The following is a 26716-nucleotide window of genomic DNA, read 5'->3' as shown; positions in this document are numbered from 1 at the left end:
AAGCATTTATTATCCACCGCAGAGGAGCTGGATGCTAGAGCGAACCGCCTCTTCACTTATCAATGAAAGCAGCAGCTTTCTTAGATACTAGCAAATGATTTCAGTAGTGTGTTGCTTTTTTCTTGTGCTTGATTTCTGTATTTAATGCTTTCTCGCACGAAATACACCCAATTGTAAGTCAGCGCTGTGTCTGTGTTTTTTCTTTCTGTAGTCCCGTGTTTTCGCACTGTTTCGTTCAATTATCTTGAACCAACCAGCCCAACAACCGTCCCTTTTGCCTGCTATCAAGCGGGCAAGTACAGGTACCATAAATTAGAAAATGATGACACACGAACAGACGAACAATGTTTCGAGGATAGATTGGAGATATATACTCTTAAAAAAGAAAAAGAAACAGAAGTCTGCATGTGTCACACACCAGTGGCACTTCGCGCCCGCTGCACAAGCATCGGGTGCTCCCACTGAATGCAGCGGTGTCAGGGCGCCTCTCTTCCGCGGCTGTCGTAGAGGCGCCAGGCCGTGCAACGGGCACCTACGAAGGGAGGCAGCGTCACACACCATTGAGTCCGTTGTTGAAGACTCTCTTCAGCACCTCCATGAAGACGGTGCGCTCCTGCAGCTCGGAACGGAGCCTCAGCTCACGCTCTTGGCGTTCGATCTCGAAGCGAGCTTTCTCGAGCGCCAGCTTGTCCTCCTGCAGCCGCAGCCGAGCCTTCTCCAGCTGAACTTCCTCGCGGCGAATCCTCAGCTCGCGCTCGCGCACCTTGGGAGGCGAGTAGAACGCAAACTCTTACATTTCCAGCTGGACGAGCTGGTGCATTTCGAAAGAGTTGCGCACACAATACAGAAGAACACAAGAAAACGATGGAGATGAAAAGAATGCAAGCTATCAACTGGTTGTATTCAATTTTGTTTATTGCGGTTTAACGTCCCATAGCAACTCAGACTATGAGGGACGCCGTAGTGAAGGGCTCCCGAAATTTCGACCACCAGGGGTTCTTTAACGTGCACTGACATCGCAGAGTACCCCCTGACATCGCACAGTATTCGAGCCACGGTATGAGAACATTATGATCCTAGCCAACACCAAACACAAAGTATACTGACAGCTTTTAGAAGCGTAATACATTTAAGTGTCACTATATTAAAACAAAAACCTCGTATTCTGTTGATTTTTGTTGGGGTATTGTTGGTCCTCTCTCTGCTACCTTTTTTTAGGCACGTGTGTACACTGCCTATATCAGCAGCACTAAAACGAATAAAACCAGTTGATAGTTTCTGCTCTTTCCGTCACCACCGGCTTCCTTGTGTTCGTATTTTATCTGTGCGCAACTCATTCTTCATAGTTGTTACACATCCTGTACATTTGTTGAGGCACTAGAGAAGAACTTAAGAGAGCTAGTTCACAGCTGCAGGCGGCTGGAGTCCGGAATACCAGTTTAAAGCCCTTCTAATTGTCGAAGGTAGTAAAATTTTTGTTTAAGACACCATGCCAATATTGCACAAAAAATGTTCCTGCCCTCTACGACGATTAATAATGACATTTATCTAAAGTCCTAAAATGTCCACGTGTCACTGAACACTGCTTTCAAGGTCTCCATTATACTTCTTCTGATTCATTCCAATAAAATTGCCGCCGCGGTGGCTCAGTGACTATGGTGCTCGGCTGCTGACCCGAAAGACGCGGGTTCGATCCCGGCCGCGGCGGCTAGAATTTCTTTGGGGGAGAAATTCTAGAGGCCCGTGTACTGTGCGATGTCAGTGCACGTTAAAGAAGCCCAGGTGGACGAAATTTCCGGAGCCCTCCACTACGGCGTCTCTCATAGCCTTAGTTGCTTTGGGACGTTAAACCCCATAAACCAAGCCAAACCATTCCAATAAAATTAAGTCATTATGTGAACAAACTATCACGCATTAGGCACCGTAAAACGCTTATGTTTGCTAAACGCAAGCACACTTCCTGAATCCACACAATAGCTACTCTGTACACCACACATTCCACTTTAAAAATTGTTTTAAGCGTTAATTTTCCATGAACTCTCATACCTGGGCATATTTGTTTCTGCTACGTTTGTTGGTGTTGTGGCTCGTATACGATGGAATGAAAGTGTTCCGGTCGATCCACAGATGTGGATGCTACATCGAAGCGGATACGCATGAAAGATGATTTATAGAGGTTTAACGTCCCAAAGCGACTCAGGCTATGAGCTACGCCGTAGTGAAGGGCTGCGGAAATTTTGACCACCTGGGGCTTTTTAACGCGCACTGACATCGCACAGTACACGGGCCTCTAGAATTTAGCTTCCGTCGAAATTCGACCGCCGCGGCTTGGATCGAAACCGCGTCTTTTGAGTCAGCAGGCCAGTGCCATAACCACTGAGCCACCGCAGCGATTAATACGTATGAAAGGGGCACGAGTAAGAACTGCTACTTCGCAATGACGCCTGTGGTGTTCTGTTGGAAGAAATTTTTTTATGCAGGCAGGTGCACAGGTGGCTGCTGTTTTGAATGGCCCATTCTGAAGCGACATAACACTGCTTATAGATTGGCTTCTATATGCCCGTCAAAAGGACGCGCTCCGAATCTGCCGTTATTCCACGATTAGGCAACTGCCGCACCCTGTGGTGCCCAGACATGAACAAGCAAGGACTGCGAAAAATTACGCATCTCAACTGTGCAAACTCGTGCACTGAGATCGCATTTCGAGCGGTGTTTCTAATATTTACACTCCTCGTTTTTTAGCGTGAACACGCGAGCGTCGACCGCCAAGTGGAAAAAAGCGCCGTTATCACGGAGCACAGCGACGAAATGTCCGAGAATACGCACGCGCGCGCGGAACGAACAGTGGAAGTGTCGTCTACTAGACTGATCTGGGAAACGGACTCAACCCCCCCCCCCCTTTTTTTATAGCCCGTTATCGTCTTTTCTTTTTTTTTATGAACGCCGTCGCCAAGTTATAAATAAAAGACCACCTGCTAGAGCAGATCCCAGGAAACAAATTCACGAACTATACACGCACGGCCAAGAGGCAAAAGTCGCACACAAACGAAGACCGACAACCTAACTACGTGGAAGAAAACAAGGCGTATATATGAGCGATCTCAACAGCACAGTTACAATCTAATGGAAAAGACGGTGGCACATTTCCAATAGACTGTGAGATGCTGGGTTAGCTTATATATACGCATTGAATTCCTTCACATAGTGAGGTTGTTAGCCTGCGTTTGCGGGCGTCTTTTGCCTCTTGGTCGTCCGTGTTTAGTTCGCGCAGTTCTGCCCTCGCTTCTCTAATGAACAACTCGCAAGACAAGCTGTACTGTTATCGCCGTAGTAACGGAATCTGATTTGCATTATTTGGCTTAAAACTTTACATTCTCCTTTGCTACATGAGGGGGGCGATACCATGCTGCCTTTCCTAATCTATTCTCAGCTGCGCGCAGAAAACGGAAACAGAAGGCGATAAAAAAAACTCAGAAGCAAGTGCGGTTGGCTCTGTTCCCCGGAACGGCCTGGCAGAGCACATCTGCACCGGAGACTGTTCATTGCACGCACGCGCACATTCTAGCACATCGCGCCGCTGTGCACCGCGACGGCACGACTCGAAGGTCGACGCTGGTGTGGAGATAATTTACAGTGGCGGCGAATGATTCCAGTAGCCCTAGACAACGTATAAACCATATACTTCACGTATACATCCCATATCATATTTTCACAGAAATATACGCCCAATGATCAAAACGTCTTTACTATAAATATTTTGGCGTTATTTAACACAGTTTGCGGCAACTGAATACTTCTTTGACGGGGGTAAAATTGGACAGCGTTGGTTTCATGAAGGTCAACTTTTAAACAATTCCTTTGAGCCCATGTATTTACTTGGCACAATGTGTTATTGTCCTGATTAATTCTCACGTGAGTTGTCTGAAAAATAAACTATCTTGTGTCATCTGCGTAGATTATGTAAAGGGCAGTTTCATCAAGGGGACTATATAATTTGCATACTGCAAATATAAAAAAAGGACGTCTAAATGCTACCTTGCGGAACGACTGATTTAAATGACTTTACTATAGTATTTTGTCCTCTGACTATATACTAAGATCGATTTTACTAATACGATGCAATTAATTTCTGTTCTGTCTCCCTAATGCCATACTAATCATTTTTTAACACAATCTTGTGGTTAATAAGATCCCATAAGTCAAAAAAATTACTAGCACCCTGTTTTTACTGTCTGCATAATGAATTCTTTTTGAGCTAAGAGCACCAGGTCTGTCGAACTGCTCTTGCGAAAGCCATATTAGGATGAATGTATGAGTTTTTGAAGGTGAGTGAGTGAGGGCCGACATTTTAGAACTATTTTCTCGAAGCCTTTTGAAAAAACTGGTAGAAACTATCTAGGGTGATAATTTGACATAATATTTCTATCGCCTGCCTTGAATATAATTGTAAACTTTGCCGTCTGCCTATTACACAGGAAAATTCCAGTTGACAGAGTAAGAATGAAAATATCGGTAAGGCAAGGTGTGATTTCATTAATTACATTTTGCACAGGTTTTATCTGAATGTCTTCAGCACCGGATGCTTTGCTGTTATTATTCCCACTACTTCACCTTAATTCATTTTCTAGGGAGAGCTGACTTCCAAATATGGGTGGTACCGAGATTTTTCAATTTGGCTGTGCCCGACGATTGGTTTGCTCGGAGTCACGTGGTGTTGACACCACGACCTTCTCGACCAATCAGGGATTCTCAAAATTGGAAACGAAAATGAAATTTTTTTGTCAGTCCATAACCTATGTGCTTTGTACGTAAATGCCGTTTGCATCTAGCACAGAAATGAATCTGAGCGAAGGAGACCCCCATCCAAGCTTAGCTGCACCGCTGTGCGTCAGAAATGAACAGCGCGCAAGCACCACTGGCGTGTTGACAAGCCTTTTCAGGCGTGCTTTTAGATAACCGCTTGCTGACCTTAAATAAATGGCTCAATTTTGGTTTTTTTGGTTTTATCGGAGTTTCACGTCCCAAAGCGACTCAGGTTATGAGGGACGCCGTAGTGAAGGGCTCCGGAAACTTCGACTACCTGGGGTTCTTCAACCTGCACTGACATTGCAAAGTACATGGGCCTCTAGTATTTCACCTCCATAGAAATTCGGCCGCCGCGGCCGGGACCGAACGCGCGTTTTTCGGGACAGGAGCCGAGCGCCGTAATCACGGATACACCGCGGCGGGGTGGCTTAATGTTTTTGGAGTTTATCCAAAGGCACCGTGAGAGGACGAATATTAGGTAGTGCAATTTTGAAAAAAGAGGCCAGTTTTAAATGGGTTTGGTAGCTTCTTTGAACCTGGGAAGGCGCTGACCACGGCGGTGGCGTTACCTGTGCCTCCTTGGCCATTCGGGTGAGCAGGAAGGCGACCACCTGCGTGGAGAAGTCCACCGCCCTCCCGGCGTCGTGCCTCGCCTCGGCCGCAGTGCTCTCCACGATGGCGGCCGCTGCGGCAGTGCTCTCCTCCGGGGTGACGGCCGCCGCCGCGGCTGCTGCAGCCGCCTTGATCTCCTCTATGAGCACCTCGTCCTCGGTCAGCCGCGGGCGCTTGGGGGAGTGCTCCGGGCGGTCGTCCTTGTCCGGCTCACTGCTCGCTGCGCAGTCGGTTGTTTAGTTAGCATTTCGGGACGTACTAGCTTTGATGGAAGATCAACGGGCCAATTCCATGGGCCTAATTATTAACGGGCCACGTTGCGAAATCTGACCGCGAAACTCTCGAAGCCAAAATGTCTGCCGCGAATTGGTACCACCATCCCCCATGTGAGAAAGCAGCGCCGTCCGGCCACGGGCAGTGATACGTAAAGTCGCTGTCATTACCTGCTGTGGCTGCAGGGCTGGAGAGATGCTTAAAGGCATAAGAATAAATATCACACAAAAAGAAAATCGAGAGGAACGTGGAGGACTGCCTATTGTGTCGATAAGCCAAAGCGTACTAACACACTGCAAAAGTGTGCGCAATATTCAAAAATGTCCAGGTAACCAAGAAAGGCTGCAGCGAAAAACAAAATTCACAGGCGATCGATGGGTGAGCATGGCTCGTTGCTACTGCATGCTTTCTTACATTGTTTTGAATTATTTAGAGCTTGTTGCTAATTGTTTTAGTTTAAGCGCAAGGAGCGAGGCAAGTAGCGAGTGGCGCGTGCTGCACGCATGCGCAGTAGCGGTTAGGTTGCCTCGATGGCCAGCGCCGTTCCATTCGGCTACATTGGGAGCAATGCGGCAGCGGGTTGTTTTGAACATATAGATTGCCTCCTACCGCGTGAAACTCCGCAATTTTGGGACGGCTTGGTGTCCTCTGAAGACAGGTTTATACGAAACATTATTTCAAAGTTGAATCATGGTTAGTTAAGCAAAAATATATCTTCTTTTGCAGCTAATCTGCCGAGAAACTAGGCGCCTTGTGAACAGCCGTTCAACTCTCAAGCAAACATTGTCCAGGAATGCAGGCATTTCGCGTGCCTTGCCTCGCATATACTTCGGAGTTCACCTGACCTGTGATTCCCACTTTTTTCTCCGCTGTCCTTTTCTAGCCGCTGCCCTTTTCTAGAGTGAGCACATCACCAGGGAACACAACAGTTCCTCATAGCTTGATCTCCGACAGTGCAACACGCTCAATACACGAGCTCGCTTCAAGCAAAGAAGCGTGGCCCTATGGGCGATGTTGAGTATACATTCGCATCGATTTTGCATGTTTCGGGCGTTCCCCGCTGCTTTTCTTCTCCCGATTGATGATGCATCATTCTGCAGCAGCCTAAATACACATCGAACATTCTGCATCGTGCTCTCAGAATTCGCATGTTTTGTCCACACCACTAGCACATGTGCCGATGACGTAGGCCGGGAAAGCTGTAATCGTCCTGCAGTTGATTGCGCCAAGGGGAGGCGAGGAGTGAAACTCGCCAGGCCACATCCAAATTTGAACAGAGCTGCCTACAAAACCTGACGACAAAGACGTTTCCCAGTAAGGCACTCATATTAAGGCGAAAGCCTTTAATGACCCATACTGTCGTTAGCCGCCGTGTCTGCAGCCGTGTCGCAAGATATGTCCGCGTTATGACGGGTGTCCACGGATACATACGACAAAGTTACTGCGTAATTTCCTTTCCTCAAATACAATTTTCAGTTTCTTCATTACAGCCCCACTTTCTTCTTTCACTCCAACTTCCGCCCTTCCTCTACAAACGGATGACGGGTGTCCACCGAGATGACAGAGGATCACTGCTCCATTTCCTTTCCTCAAAAAGCATTGCGTTCAAAGCGCAAGACATCGCGCCGAACGGGTGATGGCGTTCTGTGGACTGCCTGCAGCGCTACAACACGCTGTCGCGTTCCACTCCTAAAGGCGAAGCTTAAGCGTCATTATCAGTTAATTAGTATTTGGTCATTAATGAGTAATTAGCCACTAATTAGTAATTTGTCATTACTTCGTCATCAATTATCTGTGTCGTCATCCAGTGGTGACATCACTAGTGTCACATAGGCAAAGTGATGCGGAAAACGCTTTCGCCTCAACGCACTTTAGACAGTCAAAGTGCCCCCTGAATTTTTATGCGCGCTCTCGCTGTTAAGCGAGTATATGTAATGTGTGTCCAAGCATTTTAACGCGTCAGCGTTAAGGTCCCCGTGTCGCAGAAAAGCCGGTGTCGTCGCCGGCGTCGGCGGCCGTTAGCGAAAAATCCCAAGAGGATTAAGAAATAAAAGTCTCTCGGGTCGTAGCATGGACTAGTCTACAAGGATTTAACTGATGTAGTGTACTGACTACTAGGACGTCCTGTCGTGTACAAAACTTGTCATGCCGGCTTTCCTCGCTACGGAAATTACGCTACCGCGTTCGCTGGGTGAGCATACTGTAGGGGCGGGGGGATGCAAGTACAGAGCCGTTTAAGAGACTTTATTGTTTACCAAAAAATCGACAATTCAACAGACATGTTCACCAAGTTCACAATATGCACTGCTTTCAAAATCATCACAAGTGGTCGATTTTAACAATTCAACACAAGAAGAGCTGGTTTCATGTAGCTCCATCGCGTGCTTATGTACAGCCTTTGTCAAAAGTTTAGAGCCCAGGGGGTTTGCTTTTGGGACACACTGCTTTGCTCGTAATGCGTCCTGAGCGTCCCAAATCTCCTGAAGGTAAGAGGATTTCTGGTCCTGCTCCCTCCGATGCGTAGGACTTCCATGAGTCCTACAGGAGCGCCACAATAGTGCTCGGAAGCAAACCCTCTGGGCTCAACTTTTTACAAAGGCTGTACTATCAGCAATGAATGAAACGCGAACAAGAAAACCGAGGTGCCAACACAAAAACACCGACGTATTAGCTCCTGTATTGGAAATACAAGCGTGGTTGAATAACACTTCTAAAGAAGAGTCTTCGTGCCTCCGAAATTAAAACAGCAGGAGCTAGTATTGAGCCTCCCCTGGCTAAGAGCTGCTTCTCTTGCAGTGCGTGGTTTTGTTGTCTTGTTCGCGTTTCATTTCTTACTGACAGTACAGACAGGCAAGGAAAAAAAACACACCACTTGCGAATCTTCCTGGTATGGAAGGATAGGCGTGGTCACTCTTTTGTTCACAACAACAATGAATCTGGTGGGCCAGCGTAGGAGGAAGGCTTCCTCCCCCAGCACGACAAATTCCTAATTTAAATGCTTGAGAAGCAACGTTCGGAGGCGATACAACAGAGGAAACATGGCTTTCTGCGGGCGTCCCCGCAAGAGAGCCAGTTCTCTCCGTTTCAAGAGCACATAAGTGCCGATGCACATTATTAGATGAAGAAAGGCGTCACGGTGGCGACTGTGCCATTGTCTGCGAAATTGAAACATGCGTGACACTAGTCTCCAAAAGTTTCGTGCGACTGGGCAGTCATAAGTGGCATGATTTAAGGTTTCTGTTCGACCGCATTGCGGGAATGAGGCGGAGGGCGCCACGCCCCACGCCCCACGTCGCAAGGCGCTCGGCTGTGGGCAACGCTTCCCATTTTCTAAGCCAGGTGAAATTGTGCACATCTGCAGGGAGGTAGGCAGCAACACTCTGTTTCCGCTTTCTTTTCCGTGCTTTTCTGCGCTGGTCTTCATTGAGAGTGAGAAAAGCTACATGTTCACACGTTTCACTCGCGGACATTTCTTTTCATTCACATTCCGGCACGGTGGTTTTTAGAAAATGTAGCGATCTCACCACATATGAATAAAAAGCTGGTGGCTTCTCAGCCGCAGGGCCCTTCCAATCTGATAGGTCAAAGAAACGGCGTGATGTCCCCGTTAGGTACGCAGAGAGCCCTCTGCCTCGGTACGTTGTGTAAGATCTTACATGGCCCTTAAGGCCAACACGCGACACATGATCTCGAGGTCTGGAATGCTGAAACAACCCATGTTTGTAGGAAGACGAACAAAAACCCTTTCCACGCTCTCCGTCTGACCACCCCAAAAGAAAGAGCCACGCGCGGTGGCTATCTTTGAACGACGCGGCGAGGAGGGCGTGCAATCTTGGCAACGTAGAAAAAAGATGCTATGATACTGGTTTTAATGAGATATGCTCGCGGCCTTAACCCGCTGTTCAGCTTTGCACTTTATATCATTCCAGGTGACACGGGCGACTTCACCTGAGGCCAGGAATGTAACGCCCAGAACCTTAACTCCATCTACCCATTGGGTACCATAAGGAAAATCACGTTCAAAAGATCCAAAGCGCAACCCTTGGCTTTTAGTTGGATTAAAGCGCGCACTTCACAGGCGGCTGTAGGTGTGAAAAACCTGCAGGAATGATCTGTAACTGTCGATGTTCTTAATGAAGAGGGAGATATCATCAGCATACGCTGCTATGTTCACCACGCCTAGGCCTGGGAGAGAGAAGCCGCGTATCGACTTGCAACTTTGAATCTGTTGTAACAACGGTTCTCAGCAGAGGACGAAGAGAATTGATGATAGTGAGCAACCCTGGCGTATACCACGGCTTACTGGGATGGGGTTAGTTAGCTGGTCATTGACTACAACGCTGGCGTTTAGGTCTGTGTACAATAGCCTCAGGATTTCTATCTCACGCTTAGGGAAGCCTTAGCAGTCCAATACTGTGAAAAGATAATCTCGTTCAACGCGATCGAAGGCTTTTTCTTGATCTAAAGAAACGAAAGCACCTGCGATCTGTGTACGCATGGCGAAAGTGAATAGATCACGAGTTAAGGCTAGTGAGGAAAAAATTTCGCGTCCAGGCACACAACATGTCTGAACATTGCTTCTTAGATCAGGAAGAACTGATTTTATACGATGCGCTAATATTGCGGCTAGTATTTTGTAGTCGGCATTCAAGAGAGAAATGGGTCTCCATGCTTTCGGGTTGGACGGTGCGCCACCGCTATTCAGGAGGAGTAGGATTTTACTCTCACGAAATGTTTCCGAACTCCATCGGCAAGAAGACCATTAAGCATTGACAAGAGGTGGACATGTATTTCAGCAAAAAAGGTCTTGTAGAAAATAAGTGGGAGCCCGTCAGGACCGGCAGCAGCGGAGGCATTCATCTCCTGGGGTACCAGGTGAACCTCATCTGAGGTTACTGGACTGCATAGGCTGTCGCGGCGCTCTTCAAATATACAGGCAATGCCTGAGCAAAATTCACGCACAGCAACATTCAACTTATCTATGCTTGCACTTTCAGCTCAGAATAGGTGCGTGAAATGCGCACTGAAAACAGCCTTAATGTCGTCAGCGCTATCAGACTGCACTCCACCCGCTAACTCTACAAAGGGGATCGTTGCGTGACCTTTCAGGGAACCACAGCGGACGCTGCGAAGCACAGCGGGGTCCGCAACTGGTCTACCACTGATATATGCCTGTGCTGCTTTTCGGGAGCTGAGGCGGAGCACAAGTTCATAGCGTGCTTGCAGCTGATTCAAGTAGTCCTGCGTGGTGAAGGTCAGAGGCCCACCACGCCGCACAATGCGTGCTCTTCGAAGTGTGTCATTGATTTCTACAGTTAACTGTGACTTTCTAGCCCTGCCAGCTCTAATTAGCTCCACGCGCCAACTCATTTTTACAGCACCCCAATTGCGTGGTGGTGCGGGACAACTGCATGTTTGAGCCAGAACCTCGCGCAAAGTGGTTACAGTTTCAGTGTCATGTACTAGTGTCATATCCATTTTCCATTGTTCCCTGGCCGGGCTAGGCTGATGAAACTGCAGCCTCACAGATACCGGAAAGTGGTGAGAGATGAGCGGAACATCAGGCGGAAATGTGAGGACATCACAACTAGAGACATAAGTGGAAAGTACTTCCGGAAAATAAAAACGGTCAAGCCGGCTCATGTTCGTGCCACGCTGCCACGTGGCAACGAACTCGTCGCCGTGTAAATCGACCCACGCGTCTCTCAGCTTGAAATTGCGCACAAGTTGCTTTAGTGCTCGTGCCCCACTGTACGGTCTGCCTTGTTTGCGACGGCTTGCATCTCTATAGGGATCTTCAACACAGTTCATATCCCCGACAATTAAGGTGGGATAACTGTCCAGTGCAGAGCCGTACAAACATAGCACACTGCTGCTTCAACCAGTTGCTTGCAAACACAGTCGCGCCCCGGCGCCGTGATGTAAAGCACACGCGAGTGCCCCGACCATGTTTTGATTTCTACTTCCACTGCTAATCTGCATCCTTGCGACTGAGGCAAGCAATCCACGAGCGCGTGTGATGTCTCACAACCCGCATATCTCTTACTCTGGGGTTAAAAAAAAATTGCCTGTGATTTGAGCAATGGCCATCCCGAGTAGAATTGCAGAAGCAACGGCGCGGCAATCGCAGCGGCGACGGGATCTCAGGGGGCACTTTGACTGTCTAAAGTGCGTAGAGGCAAAGGCGTTCTTCGCACTACTGACTGCCTGCACTGCTGCGGAAAGGGCTGACGCACTGTCAAGCCGCTGCTAAGAGCTGCGGCCGTTCATTTCGCCACGGACAGCGGGCACGCTCCGTTTGCTCGAAGCGCCGTTGAGAGCGCTGCAATTTGATAGCGCACGAGCGCAGTCACGTGCATTTTTTCATATTTCGCGGGCTTCTTTATATGCCGGAAAGAAGGACCCCGTAGGAGATACGACGCTACAACCAAGAAACTGTATCGGTTGTTTCGTAGTTAACTAATTCAGCGCAATAAAAATATTCTGAGGAGCGCCACATGATGGCGAGCAATATGTCGTTGGCTTCAGCGGACTGCGGTCTACCGCATTTTTTTAAATCCTTGGTTCAGGTTACGTGAAACACCCTGTATGTAGTCAACACCGTTCAGAGGGAAACTCAACCGCCTGCATGATTTTTTTTTTTTGCGGCACAAGCAGTTTAGAAAGTATGACCAATATGCTTCATAAGTGTCAAAGCTGACAACGCCCAAAGATTGGTGATTGCGAGGATTCGAACAACGCAGTAATCCAAGAAACCAGGAGGAGGCATCCTTCGTCCAAACCCGCCGCGGTGACATATAGTTGTTAGTGCACTCGGCTACTAAGCCGGAGCTCCCGGCTTCGAGAGAGAGAGAGAAACAACTTTATTGCCATAGATTGGAGGGATTTAGGGCAGGTGGGCTTGGTGTGGCCCCCAGGTGGGGGCGACTTCCTGGGCCCACGAAATGAGTGCCAGTTGGATGCTCTTGTCTGGCCTTTTGAGGAGTTGGTTCCATCCTTCTTCGGAGGGAGCTGGCAGTAAGGTTCGAGGGGGCGGATTTCCCGCGCAACCCCAGAGGATGTGTGCCTGGGTGGCAATTTCTCCCTGGTAACAATTTTGGCAGACGGGGTCATATTCCCCGTCTGTGATGAGTGAAAGTCTAGAATGGCTAAGGATGAAGTGCGTCTGCAACCTGCGGAGCAAGCTGGCTTGCGCTCGATTCAAGTCGGGGTGTGGAGGCGGGAACTGGCGTCTCATCTCTCTGTAGAGGTTGGTAATTTCGGCAAAGGTCTGGGGAGCCTCGGCAAGAACGTCTGGATCCGTGGGGCCGGCCGCCCGGTTGGTTAGTCCTCGGGCTAGTCGGTCGACCCCTTCGTTTCCAGAGTTTCCCGCGTGGGCGGGTACCCAGACCAGGTTGATCTTATGGTCGAGAGTGCAGCCGCGAAGGATGCGTGCAGCGGGGTGGCAGATAAAACCTGCCGAGTAATTTTGTATCGCTCTTTTGGAGTCGCTTAGGACTGTGCGCGTACGTGGGTCAGCGATGGCCAGCGCGATGGCGCTGTCGGAGAGTGAGCTACTACTGTGGCGGCGGTGACGAGAGTAGATTGTGGCGTGGTTGCACAAGCCACGTATGTGTTTGCACTTTGCCGTGCAGCATCTACGTATATTGCGTGTTCGTCGGCAAGGTATGTGGCATCTAGTGCTTGGGCTTTCAGCTGATGGTGCGTATCATGGCGGCCAGGTAGCATGTTTTTGGGGATTGGTTTTATAATTCAGTAGCGTGGCTTTTTGGGCTTGTTGGTACATACTTCAAAGACACTGTAGCGCAGCAAAAGACGAGGACACAAGAAACGAGAGACGAACACCACGAGCGCTAACTTCCAACAAACTTTATTCTCCTGAAGCATCACACTTTTATACACCAGAAAACAGTAATCACACGTGCGAACAGTATCAATTTCTTAGAAAAACGAGCTCTTTATCTGAGAGGAGAATGGAAGGTGTGCTTACACACGAGCCTCCTGACCTATTTATCTTTTCGGCTTCAATGATTTCGCGCGTTAACCTTTCTCTACTTTTTCCTATTACCAGACTTTTATCAAAGTAAGGCTTACAGGTTTTTGACTTGCATGCGAGAATGTGGTCAACCAGCGATCCGCCTTGCCCGTTTCTGACGTTGCGAGCGTGTTCCATTAGGCGCTCGTTCAGACATCTCCCCGTCTGGCCGATATAGTGTTTCCCGCATGACAAGGAAATTTGATATACAACACCTTCATTGCACGTGACGTAGGGCTTCTGGTGCCTAGTTGCGCAACCGCGCGCTTTGTTGGTGTTGGTTTTTCCCAGTTTGCACAACGTTGCAAGTTTTTTCGGCGCCGAGAACACGACGGTCGCATTCGCTCGTTGACCAATTCTTTTTAAATTGTGGGAAATCTTGTGTAGATAAGGTACTACAACAAGGTTTTTTCGTTCACGAGGAACCGGGTTTAGGTTACATTGATTTTCTGGTTTCATTCTCTTAACAAGTTTTTCGGCAACAGAAACTTGAACATGAGAGGGGTACCCGGCATTAGTCAGCCTCTTGGACTGCTCTTGAAAACTATCGGTCATCATGTGCGGACAAGATTTCTGGAGAGCATTTTGAAAACATAAATTGACAATACCTCTTTTTACCAGTTTTGAATGAGCGGAGTGATATGGCAGCATCGGCTTGTTACTACGCGGCTGGTAGGCCCAGCATATGTGATGAGCGTGAAAGATGAAGTTAATATCTAAAACTCTAATGGAGGCTCAGAGCATTTTAACTACCATGAGAGAACATTTTAAACCGCTTGTTTTAACATGCGAATTGCCCATCGATAACTCCATTAGATTTTTAGATATTAACTTCATCTTTCACGCTCATCACATATGCTGGGCCTACCAGCCGCGTAGTAACAAGCCGATGCTGCCATATCACTCCGCTCATTCAAAACTGGTAAAAAGAGGTATTGTCAATTTATGTTTTCAAAATGCTCTCCAGAAATCTTGTCCGCACATGATGACCGATAGTTTTCAAGAGCAGTCCAAGAGGCTGACTAATGCCGGGTACCCCTCTCATGTTCAAGTTTCTGTTGCCGAAAAACTTGTTAAGAGAATGAAACCAGAAAATCAATGTAACCTAAACCCGGTTCCTCGTGAACGAAAAAACCTTGTTGTAGTACCTTATCTACACAAGATTTCCCACAATTTAAAAAGAATTGGTCAACGAGCGAATGCGACCGTCGTGTTCTCGGCGCCGAAAAAACTTGCAACGTTGTGCAAACTGGGAAAAACCAACACCAACAAAGCGCGCGGTTGCGCAACTAGGCACCAGAAGCCCTACGTCACGTGCAATGAAGGTGTTGTATATCAAATTTCCTTGTCATGCGGGAAACACTATATCGGCCAGACGGGGAGATGTCTGAACGAGCGCCTAATGGAACACGCTCGCAACGTCAGAAACGGGCAAGGCGGATCGCTGGTTGACCACATTCTCGCATGCAAGTCAAAAACCTGTAAGCCTTACTTTGATAAAAGTCTGGTAATAGGAAAAACTAGAGAAAGGTTAACGCGCGAAATCATTGAAGCCGAAAAGATAAATAGGTCAGGAGGCTCGTGTGTAAGCACACCTTCCATTCTCCTCTCAGATAAAGAGCTCGTTTTTCTAAGAAATTGATACTGTTCGCACGTGTGATTACTGTTTTCTGGTGTATAAAAGTGTGATGCTTCAGGAGAATAAAGTTTGTTGGAAGTTAGCGCTCGTGGTGTTCGTCTCTCGTTTCTTGTGTCCTCGTCTTTTGCTGCGCTACAGTGTCTTTGGTTTTATAACTAGGCGGCTATAGACCCCTATCGGAATGGGCGTCGTGGGGTGGACGTCGCCTATGGGGTTGATGTTGAGACGGTCAAGTATGAGCCGCCCGTGTTTAGTGCGGGAGAGGCGGTGGATTTGGGCGGTCTTGTGTGCCTCTATGAGTTCTGTGAGCGTGTTGTAGATGCCGAGTTGGAGGAGGTGCTGTGTGCTGGCGTACTGAGGTAGCCCCAGTGCCGCTTTGTACGCTGAACGTATAATGCTGTTCACAGCTTCCTCGTCCTTCCGGCGGAGGTGATAGTAGGGGTAGGAGTAGACTATCCTGCTAATGAGGAAAGCTTGCGTGAGCCGACAGAGGTCATCCTCCTTCATACCTCTGCGGCGGGTGCTGATGCGGCGGATAAGGCCGTTGATCTGATTGGCTGTGGTGCGGAGGCGCTGAATGGCCTCCGAGTTTTGCGTGTTGTTCTGTATTAACATACCCAGAACGCGGATAGTGCGGACCGGCGGTATGGGATGTGTGTCGACTTGAAGCACAATAGGTTCTTGCGGGTCGGGGACTGGCAAGCGAACTCGTCTGTCCTTGATGGCTAGTAATTCTGACTTCGTGGAGGAGCATGTGAGCCCGTTCGCCTGTACAAAGGAGTGTACTTTATTGATTGCTGTTTGGAGGGAGTTTTGGATTTCCCCGTCAGAGCCAGAGTTGGTCCACAGGGTAATGTCGTCGGCATATATTGAGTGTTTAATGTGAGGTATCTCTTCCAGGAGCGGAGGGAGGCCTCTCATTGTAGTGTTGAAAAGGAACGGAGATAGGACTGCTCCTTGTGGTGTTCCTCGGGTGCCTAGTGTGATCTTCTCGCTGTGGAGGTCTGCAATGTGAAGTTCTGCTGTACGGTTATGAAGAAAGTCGGCGATGTAGTTGTAAGTGCGAGTGCCTACATTCATTTGTGAGAGGTTTGCCAGGATGGAAGCATGTGACACGTTGTCGAAAGCCTTGCTGACATCTAGGCTTAGGATAGTTCGTGTAGCTCGGATGGGTCTCGGATCGAGGATGTCGTGTTGGATTTGCCACATAATGTCTTGAGTGGAGAGGCCGGTCCTGAAACCGATCATAGTGGGGGGAAAAAGGTCCTCTTGGTCTACGTGAGTGTGTAGTCTATTGAGTATGACGTGTTCCATGACCTTTCCCAGGCAGGACGTGAGCGAGATGGGCCTAAGGTTGCCCAGCTCGAGTCGTTTGCCTGGCTTAGGTATGAAAATCACTTTGGCATGCTTCCAAGTGTCTGGAAGGCGACCCTCACGCCAGTGTTGGTTGAAGAGGTCCGTGAGTGCCTCGACGGACCGATCTTCGAGGTTACGAAGCATCTTGTTAGTTATGTGGTCGTCGCCAGCGGCTGCGGTGGTTTTAATCTGGTTGAGGGCGGCGCGGACTTCTCCTGCCGTGATGTCGGCGTCCATGTTGGTGTTCTGAGCACCCGTGTACCCTGAAGGGATGGGAATTTCAGTGGAAGTATTGATGTATTTGTCTTTCAGGGTAGCGAGGAGTTCCTCATTTGTGCCCTGAAAAGCGTGTATGACACGGGTGAGGTTCTTGTGAGATGTGGATTTGGTGTGAGTTGGGTCCAGTAGATGTCTGAGCAAGAACCACGAGTTTTTGCATCCTAACTGGCCGTTAAGACGGTCGCAGGTTTGATGCCATTGCTCCTGACTCAGTTTGATGGAGTAAGCTTCGATCTCTCGCTCGAGGCGAACGAGACGGAGCTTGAGGGATCGATTGTGTTTTTGGCGCAGCCAGCGAGCGCTAAGACTGCGCTGGGCCTCCCACATGTGTATGAGTTTGGCGTCGGGTGAGGGGCCATCCTCGTCCTGGGTAGTCGTGGAGGTGGCATTGGCGGTGTCTTCGAGCAGCGAGTTTGTCCATGCGTTCAGGTCGTCTATGGGGGCCGAAGTGCGTTTGGCGCGCACGTATCGGAAGGCGTCCCAGTTAGTGTGCCTGATTGTTCGGTTGGGGGCTTTGCTGTGTGTAGCCGTGAAGGTTTTGCTGAGAACATAGTGGTCGCTACCTATGTTCATGCCGAGGTTTTCCCAGCGTGCGTCTGGGATGTTGCGGGCGAAAGTGAGATCGGGGCAGCTGTCCTGTGTGACACTGTTTCCAATGCGAGTAGGCCTGTCGGGGTCTAGGAGTAGTGTCAGGCCCAGTGTTTGGGCTGTCTCCCACACTTTGGCTCCCTTACGACCGCATGCTTTGCGGGGGTAGCCCCACTCGGTATGCGGCGCGTTGATGTCACCTAAAATGAGTAGCATCCGTGTTTGTGCAGCCGCGCAGGCCTTACGAACGAGGGTTGCCACTCGTGTACCTTTGTCGCTCGGGGGACTGTAGACGTTGAGGATGTGGAGTGGGGCTTGTGAGCGGCTGTTCGGTAGGACCTGTACGAAAGTGTGCGGAACCTCGGGGTAACTAAGGTCTATATGATTAGCTGCTAAATTTCGGTGGACCAGGATGGCGGTGTTGGGCCGTTGGTGTGGTGTTGTTTGTTGGTTATATGCGGCGTAGCTGGTAAGTTTCGTGTCCATGTAGGTTTCCTGAAGTGCGATGATGTGCGGGGTGTGCGGCTGGGCCTGCAGGGTGTGCTCCAAGGCTCGCCGCTTCGCCTTGAAGCCCCTGCAGTTCCATTGCCAAACTGTGAAGGGGGAGCTAGCCATCGCGTTTCCCGTAGGGTTCGGGGCGCAGTGATAGCGCGACGGGTGATTTAAGAATGCCCCCTGCACGTGAGCGCGCGGTTGCACTCTCCGATGTGGCGACAATAATGGGTGCTGGGTAGTTAGGAGGGGTTGTCGTCTTCAAAGGGGTTGCGGATATCTGGGGATTCGTGAGAGTATCGAGCCTGGCATGAAGGGTTTGGATGTTGGCTGCCATTGTGGCGCAGCTTTCTACTAGACGGTCAATGGTGGGGGCTAGTCGAAGGAGGGCGCCCTCGAATTGGGCCATTCGCGTATCAGCTGCCTCGAATTTGGCATCTATGTCTGCTTGTGAGGAGGGGGGAGGTGCTTTGCGCTTGTTGCGTTTAGACTGTTCAGTGTCCATGCGTGGATCACCTACGGGGTCGGATGTGGGAGCGTGAGCCACCTGCTGCGGTTGCAATTTGGGGTTTGCCTGTGCTGATTCTAGGCTAAGAATTTTGGCATTTGCTTTGGCCAATTGTAGCTGTAGTTCCTTGACCATGTCTGCCAGCTCCCTTACCTGTGAATCTGGTGGAGAAGCGGTGACTTGTGCAGGAGTCTTCCATCCAACTTGTTTGACTGCTTTGGTCTCCGGCCGGCCTTGAGAGCTGGCCCGAGAGCTGCGTGAGGCGGATGTGGAACGGCTGCGAGTGCGGCTGGAAGGGCTGTCGCTGCCGAGCGGGGGGAAGGAGTCGTCCCGCAGTAGGTTGTGGTCGCCGCGGTTGCGGTCTCGGGACCGGGACTGCCGTCCGGGGTTTGTCGAGTTGGAGCCGGTATCGGCGTCAGTGGCCGATGGGGAAGACTTGGGCCGAGTGGAGGACGTGAACCGGTATTTGCAGCTTCTGCTGCCTGTCGGGTAGCCACCTTTGCAGACAATACATGAGTCTTGACACGTGGGCGGTTGGCCAGCTGGAGGAGCGTCATGTGCTGTGCCACAGCGTCGGCAGGTTGGTTTTCGTGGGTGGGGGCACACATCCGCCCTGTGCCCTAGCTTCCGGCAGTTGAAGCATGCCTCCGGCCGGCTTTTGTAGGGGAACACCTCAAAAGTGAAGCCGAGATACCTCACGTAGCGGGGTAGCTTGGCATTAGCGATAGTCACCACGAAATGTCGTGTGCGGCCCATGCGGCGTGCAGCGACTATGGGGAGTTCGGGGTTTCGAGCTTGGAGCTCAGCGAGGATCTCAGCGTCGGTCTCGTGACTGTAGGCTCTGTAGATTATTCCTCGCACGGAGTCATCGGGGGCTGGAGCATACGTGGCTACCAGGATGGCGTTGGAGTCAATGGTTAAACTTTGTATTTTAACATACAGGAACGCCCGTTTTTTGTCCGGTGTGCTGATGGTGACAGTGTTGTTTGTAGGATGGACGCGGACTTGGTCGGCGGTTATTGCAAGGCGGCCGTCGATCATGGCGGCGTTGTAGATGGCCATCGCCAATGTGGCCAGGCCGACTGCGTTGAGGTCGACGGTACCTTGAGGTCGGAAAACGATTTTGTAGTCCTCTGAAGGCAGGCGAGGACGTGGTCGTCGTTTAGTCGGCGGAGGTGGACGGCCTCGGGGTCGTTGGTCTGACAGGACAGTGGTGGCTGCGGGCGTTTGGGTGGTGGCCGGCGGTGTTGCCGGTGGTGGCGGGCGTCTGTAGCGGCGTTGCATTTCGAGCGCTGTCCAAGTGCCATCGGCCAGCTCCGCGGCGGTAACATCCGTGCCGGTGACTGTGTACTGCATGTTGAAATGCAGGGAAGCGCCGTCGAGGCGAAGCGGGCGTCGCCGCCGCAGCTGGGAGCAGAGCACGCACTAGGCGTGCTGAGCCGTTAGGCCTAGCTCCCGCGGTCGGGCGTGGCCGCAAATCGGCCGTAAAGTTGAAGGCACTCGCCTGAAAGTGGTTAAAAATCCCACAGGTGACGCCGGATGGGTGGCGGGCCGTCCTGTGAAAAATTGGTGGCTGTAAATAGCCGGAAACTGATGAAATCGTCGGAAAATCGCGGACCGCATATAAGATGCGTCCGCTCGCTCGGAGCGCAGTCGGCGTTCCTCCCGGCTTCGAACCTGGCCGTGTCGGCCACGTTTCAATGGAGTCGAAACGCAAAGGCTCCGTTGAGCTTTGCGATGTTAGGTCTTGTTAAAGATTCCCAGGTGGTCGAAATTATTCCGGAGCCCTCCACCCGGCACCTCTCTCTCTCTTTCATCTTTCACTCCCACCTTCCTTTCTTCCCTTACGGCACGGTCCGAGTGTACATAGAGCGGGTGTACAGTATTTGTCAAAAGTTTAGAGCCCAGGGGGTTTGCATCCAAGCCTCGCAGTGGGACTCCTGTAACATTCGTGGTAGTCCTACCCATCGAAGGAGGCAGGACCAGAAATCTTACCTTCAGCATATTTGGAGCGCTGGAGAAGCATTAAGAACCAGACAGTGTGCTTCAGAAGCAAACCCCCTGGGCTCCAAACTTTTGGCAAAGGCTGTACAATTACAGCGCCAATTCCTGTCTTGAAAACTAATTTTTTGTCTTCCTCAGTGTCCCTACTGTAAGCGCTGCCTTACGCGGGAAGGAACATTTCGTCCGCCTTAACCCTTTTGTCCCTTCATGAAGGCGCCGCTTCCGGATACGCATGTTGTGTTTTGCGTCATCCTGGGATGACGATAGGACGACAGCTTTGCAGGTGGCAATGACCGCTCGCTGGCACACGCCATTCTGAAGTGAGACGCACAGTTAGAGGAGACACGTTTTGTCGGACGGGCTGCGTTCGCCCGCTGACTGTGAACGCGAGAGTAACTGAGGTTTGTTAGTGATGACAAAGTGATGACGTAGTCTGCTTTGGAGACATGTTTTCACTGAAACTGTATTTACTATGGTTGTTTTTTCGGTCTTCAATTATGCCGCAGCGTGAGAAAGCGAGGATATTTTGCTAGGCTTGTGAAGGTTCAAATTACTTCTGTAGTATTGGATGGGGAAGACTTTCCTTTCCCATCTCTTCGATTTGCTATTTCGTCCTTTCGCCAAACACTGATTGATCGAGTGTTTGAGAATTCACCCAAATGATTGTTTTCCTCACTGTGGGCAGAAACACATAGGTAGAAAGAGGCTGTCTTGGTGGAAGCGCAAGCTATTTTCGTCAAATCGATCTGCGCGGCAGTCATCTGCATAAAGTTTTGTTTTGTGGTTCTTGCGTTTGTCTTATTTGTTTTTAAGTTTAAATAAACAGTTAACCCTCCCGAACTTCACTTCGAGCAATGTGATTCAGCAAGTTCGGACCTGGAAGACGTTCTGCAGTATTTATCATCGTCAATATTGTGACGTTCCGTGCGTGCGCTACGAGGGCCAATATCTTCGGCGGAATCTTCTCTGTGCTCAACCCCGGAGGCACCCCGGCAAAGGACGCCGGCGGTCGGCGGTTTGAAGCCGACTTGCCCATTCAGAGAGCTCGCGGAAAAGAAAAAACACGCAGCTCGCTCTGTCCTACTCCATTGTCTCCCCTTAAACGGTCCGCGTTCGACGGCGCCGCGTAGACGGAGCCCCCAGAGGCAGCAAAACCACTGAAGGGGTACAATGGTACAAAGACGCCGGCGGGAGAGAACCCCCTCCCCCCCCCCCCCCCCCAGCACCACGTGCGCCTCCGTCGCATAGGTAAAGCCAGCACAATTAGGCTGCCTGGCCGTACAATGACGCAGGAGAGGCTGACAACCCGACAAGAGAAGAAAGCTGTCGACGGGAGAAGAACGACATCCCAACGCGGGAGGTCGGAGGTGCCGCGGGCGCCACCGTGGAAAGGAGGATGGGGGAAACAATTCAGCCTAGATCGGGCGTGGGCGGCGGAGCAAGGATAGCTGGGCTAGTGCGGACAAAAAGGACGCTCAGGACGACATCGGGGGCGAACGGGTCCATCAGCGCCGAAGCAACGGACGGCGCGCAGCTTCCGCCAGCAACAGACGGCGCGCAGCTTCTGCCAGCAACCGACGGAGCGCAACTCCGGAGCCCCTCCATCGCCCCCATGAAGGCATCGCCACGTAAGCTCGGACACTCCAGCCTCTGATGTACAATGTGTAATTATTGAATACATCATTTTGTTTAAACTGAGCCATACGGTGTCTTTTTGCCTCTCCGTCCCGTGCGGACCTGCGCATTATGTGGGGTCGTCACACTGGTGTCAGAAGTGGGGTCTCAAAAGCAAATGTCCTCTGAATGCTGCAACATTCATGACTTCAAAATTGTAATCAAAGGGGAATCACGGGACTGATTGTGGGACTTTGACCCCCATTTGAGAGGCTTGAGGCACCGGAGGGCTGGAGCGGAAAAAATGTCTAACTGAGGGAGCTCCCACTCCACAGCCGTCGCTCGGAGCAAGCATGCTGGCATTAGGAAGCGTCATTCCGACGTTTACGGGAGATAAGACAGGGGTTCCAATCAGCGATTTCTTTTCCATGCTAGAAGAGATTGGGAAAATGGGGGGATGGTCCGATGCTCAAATGCTGGGAATGGCGAGGTGTAAGATGGCAGGAGCTGCTCATGATTTTGCATGGCGAGACGAAAAAGTAAAATCCACAAAATCATTTGCGGAATTTAAGACGCTCGCGTTCGAGCCTTTCGACACTGAACCACGTCATGTGCGGGTACAGAGGTTCCGTGACGCCGGACAGATGGTAGGGGAGGACGTGCGAGCGTTTGCGTCGCGGCTTCAGCGCCTAGCGCGCGATTCGTTGAGTAGGGAGGAGGAAGGAGACCAGCTAAAGAAGAAATACGCGGAGGATCTACTTAAAGAGGAAATGACCGCTTTGTTTGTGGCTGGTCTGCAAGACCCCGTGCGCCGGTTCGTGCTCTCGCGCAAGCCGAGCAATTTCGACCAAGCCGTGGCGGCCGCATTGGATGAGGAACGAAATGAGGCGCTAACGGCGGCCGCAGCGAGAGTACGCGTCATAGAGAGAGCGGTGCCCAACCCTGAGGTTGCTCTCTTGACAGAGCGGTTAGATCGCTTAGAGCAGCTGCTATCTCAGCAGGTGGAACGCCAGGTTGAAGCGGGCGCTCAACGGCGCCCATTCGCTGGAAACCGGAGACCGCCACAAAGCTACAGGCGCGGTATGCGAGATTTTGAAGAAATCGTGTGCTTCGCGTGCCAGGGTCGCGGACACATCGCAAGGTTCTGCCCAAACGTGTCCTGCAATAGTAAAACATTTCGACCCCAAAATTGATGGGCGCTGCCCTCACTGTGGCCCGTTTCCGATACCTTCCACATGGTTTGGGCCTGTCAAAAGAATCCTTCCCTTCCCCCCAATCCTTCCCCTTCCCGAGAGGCATGGGAGGCAGCCCTGCTCAACTGCTCGGGGCTGGAGTCTCAAAGGGCTCTAGTCCAACGGGCGCGAGTAGCGGCCTCGTCCAGCGGGGTCCCGGACTAAGGACTCCACCTATGTAAAGGGCCATTTTTGGTCTGCAAACTCTCCTGTTGTTTATTAAAAAGTTTTCACCACCACCACAAAGAGAAGCAGGCGAGACACGCCCGAAGCAAGCCTACAGCGAGGCTCCAGAGACAGAGACAAAAAACAAGGTTGTCCTCCCCATCCTGAGAAGCGTGGGGAGGGAGCAGTGGGTAATGAGGTGGTGGTGGTTTGTGTGGCTGACGAGGCATGCCCTGTTGTGCGTTGCAAGTTAAATGGTTGTTGCATGGAATTGTTGATAGACACGGGGTCAAAGGTGACCTTGCTTAAGGAAAGCAGCTTCAACACGCTTCGAAGGAAAGGGGACCGCGAGGTGTTGGAAGCGTCTGGTGGTATGGCAACCAAATTTGTAGGCATAACGGGGGATCCTCTTGGCATAAGTGGGCTCTTCCGGTTACACTTCACTCTGGGCGGAATTGCATTGGAGCACCCCTGCTACGTATGCCCGGACACGGTGTCTCTGCCAAACGGAGTGTCAGGTATATTAGGGCAGGATTTTGTGAGAAAAGGGAAGGTAGTAGTCTCATTCTCTGAGGAAGAAGTTAATGCGGGGGGGCTCAAAAGTTCCGTTTTTGAACAGGAGCAGGGCTGAGATTCGCAGTACCGATATTGACACCCGTCAAACAGTGGGATCATTAGAGAAGGTATATTCGCGGGTTGCCGTAAAGCTGGTCGATGAGGCGGTCGTCCTTCCGTGGTCGGAGCACATTTTGTACGCTTATGTGCGTGTAGATGTAGAGAGCGGCGCCGTGGGAGTGCTTGAACCGGTCGACTCTCTTAGTAATGGCCTGAAGGCAGCCGCGTGCCTCGTGACTGTTAATGACGCCCACAGAGTGCCCCTACGGGTGGTTAACAGTAGCCAGCAGCCACTGAGCCTTCCCAAGAACAAAACATTGGCTTTCTTCAACTCTGCGATAGAGAAACGTGAGCCGACCGATACGGTACTCGCAACTGTGGAGCATGCTAGTCCTTCGGCTCCTCTAAATGCGTTGTTCGATCTTTCCCACGTAAAATCCAGGGAGAGGGAGGCTCTGGCTGGTTTGCTGAACGACTACTCAGAGGTATTCGCCGCGTCCAACCTGGATTTGGGCTGCTGTGGCGTTATAAAGCACAGGATAGAAACCGGCACTTCATCGCCCGTTTACCAACGTGCGTACAGGATTCCTTTCTCCCGCGTGAGGAGATGGAGCGGCAGGTGCAGGACCTTATTGATCGCGGCATTGTCGAACACTCAAAGTCACCATGGGGAGCACCGGCACTATTGGTGGAAAAGCCAGATGGCTCGTATCGATTGGTGGTGGACTACCGCAAACTAAATGCCGTAACTCGCATCGATCCATACCCCATCCCCAATATACAGGAGACGCTTTCTCAGCTGGGCTCTGCCAGGTACCTCACGGTAGTGGACATGGCGGCGGGATTCTGGCAGATAGCAATGGATCCGGCAGTTGCTGAGAAAACGGCATTCAACACACCCTCAGGGCACTATGAATGGAAAAGAATGCCGATGGGTCTGGCCAACAGCCCTGCTGTCTGGCAGAGAACCGCTGATGTTGTCCTGGCGGGTCTTCTTGGGAAGCTGTGCTTCGTGTATATGGATGACATAATCATATACAGTGACAGTTTTGAGAACCACTTGCGCGATATTGAGCAAGTTTTGGTGCGACTGAGAGGAGCTGGTCTCAAGCTGAAGCCTTCTAAGTGCCAATTCCTCAAAAACGAGGTGAAATACCTCGGGCACGTTGTTTCAGCTGACGGCGTGCGACCGGACCCTGAGAAACTAAGGTGTGTCTCGGATTTTCCATCCCCGACTAGTGTCCGCCAGGTCCGGCAGTTTCTCGGCCTGATCGGTTACTACCGAAGGCTATAGAGGAGTTCGCCAAGCTCGCTAAGCCGCTCACCGCCTTAACAGCCAAAAATGTCGCCTTTCGCTGGTGCCAAAACGCGGAGGATGCTTTTGGGGCCCTGAAGAGGAAGCTAATGAGTGCATCGCTGTTGCGCCACCCGGATTTTAATTTGCCCTTCGTTTTGGCTACAGATGCGTCAAAGTTAGCAGTTGGTGCCGTGTTATCTCAGGTTATCGAGGGCAAAGAACATTCCGTGGCTTTTGCTAGCCGACAGCTGAGCCCCACAGAGCAGAAGTACGGAGCTACAGAAAGGGAGTGCCTCGCCGTTGTCTGGGCAGTAAAGCACTTCAGATGCTACCTTTACGGCCGCCAATTCAAGCTAGTCACAGACTGCCATCCTCTGAAATGGGTGATGAGTGTCAGGGACCCTAGCTCGCGACTCGCTAGATGGAATCTACAGCTGCAGGAATACTGCTTTGAGGTGGAGCACAAGTCAGGAAAGACACATCTGAATGCTGATGCGCTCAGCCGCACAGATGCCGTGTCAGCTATAGATGAGTTTGTCCCCGTAGTCGACCCCACCGAATTACGCACAGAGCAGTGCAAAGATCCTGACCTGAAGCGAATAATCGAAAGCTTAGAGGGCGTACCATCTCACCCCGAACAGCTAGGTTATTTCATTGGCAGAGACGGCACCCTGTGTCGGCGCACGAGGCCAACCAGGAAAGGGAGACCAGAGAAAACCGGTTGGGAAAGAGTCGTCATTCCTCGGTCGTGGACAGAAAGGGTTCTTCGCGCGTTCCACGATGCACCATGCGCCGGTCATTTTGGCGTAGCGAAGACACGCAGGCGTGTGGAGCGTTTGTACTTTTGGAGTGGCATGCGACAGGATGTTAGAGACTACTGTGCGAAGTGTCATTCCTGTCTCGAAAGAAAGACACCCAAGGGACGCAGGCCAGCACCAATTCAGCCGTTCCCTGAGGTTTCGGCTCCCTTCGAGCGGACAGGTATGGACATAATGGGCCCATTGCCCACGACCACTTCTGGAAACAGGTACATTTTAGTATTTGTCGATCACCTTTCAAAATACGCGGAAGCGGTAGCACTCCCAGATCAGAAAGCAGACACGGTTGCAAGAACATTTGTCGAACAGATCGTGCTCCGACATGGATCTCCGAGGCAACTCTTGACAGATCGGGGAACGAACTTCGTGTCGCAGCTAATGAG

General features: G+C 50.8%; 1 protein-coding gene across 1 annotated transcript in view; it reads right to left on the bottom strand.

Moving 5' to 3' along the window:
- Window positions 1-347: 347 nt before the first annotated feature.
- Window positions 348-26716, bottom strand: part of LOC149338350 (uncharacterized) — a 62108-nt gene continuing 35739 nt past the window's right edge. The window contains exons 5-6 of the mRNA XM_089547623.1: window positions 5376-5638; window positions 348-763 (exon numbers count right to left, since the gene is read on the bottom strand). Coding sequence (XP_089403749.1) covers window positions 551-763; window positions 5376-5638 — 476 coding nt within the window. The 3' untranslated portion in view covers window positions 348-550. The remainder of the gene's footprint in view (window positions 764-5375; window positions 5639-26716) is intronic.

This window comes from Amblyomma mixtum, chromosome 6 (genome assembly GCF_055824585.1).
Source record: "Amblyomma mixtum isolate Tamu chromosome 6, ASM5582458v1, whole genome shotgun sequence".
Taxonomy (NCBI): Eukaryota; Metazoa; Arthropoda; class Arachnida; order Ixodida; family Ixodidae; genus Amblyomma; species Amblyomma mixtum.
The sequence above is the reverse complement of the archived record's forward strand: the minus strand, read 5'-3'. Positions and strand labels throughout refer to the sequence as shown.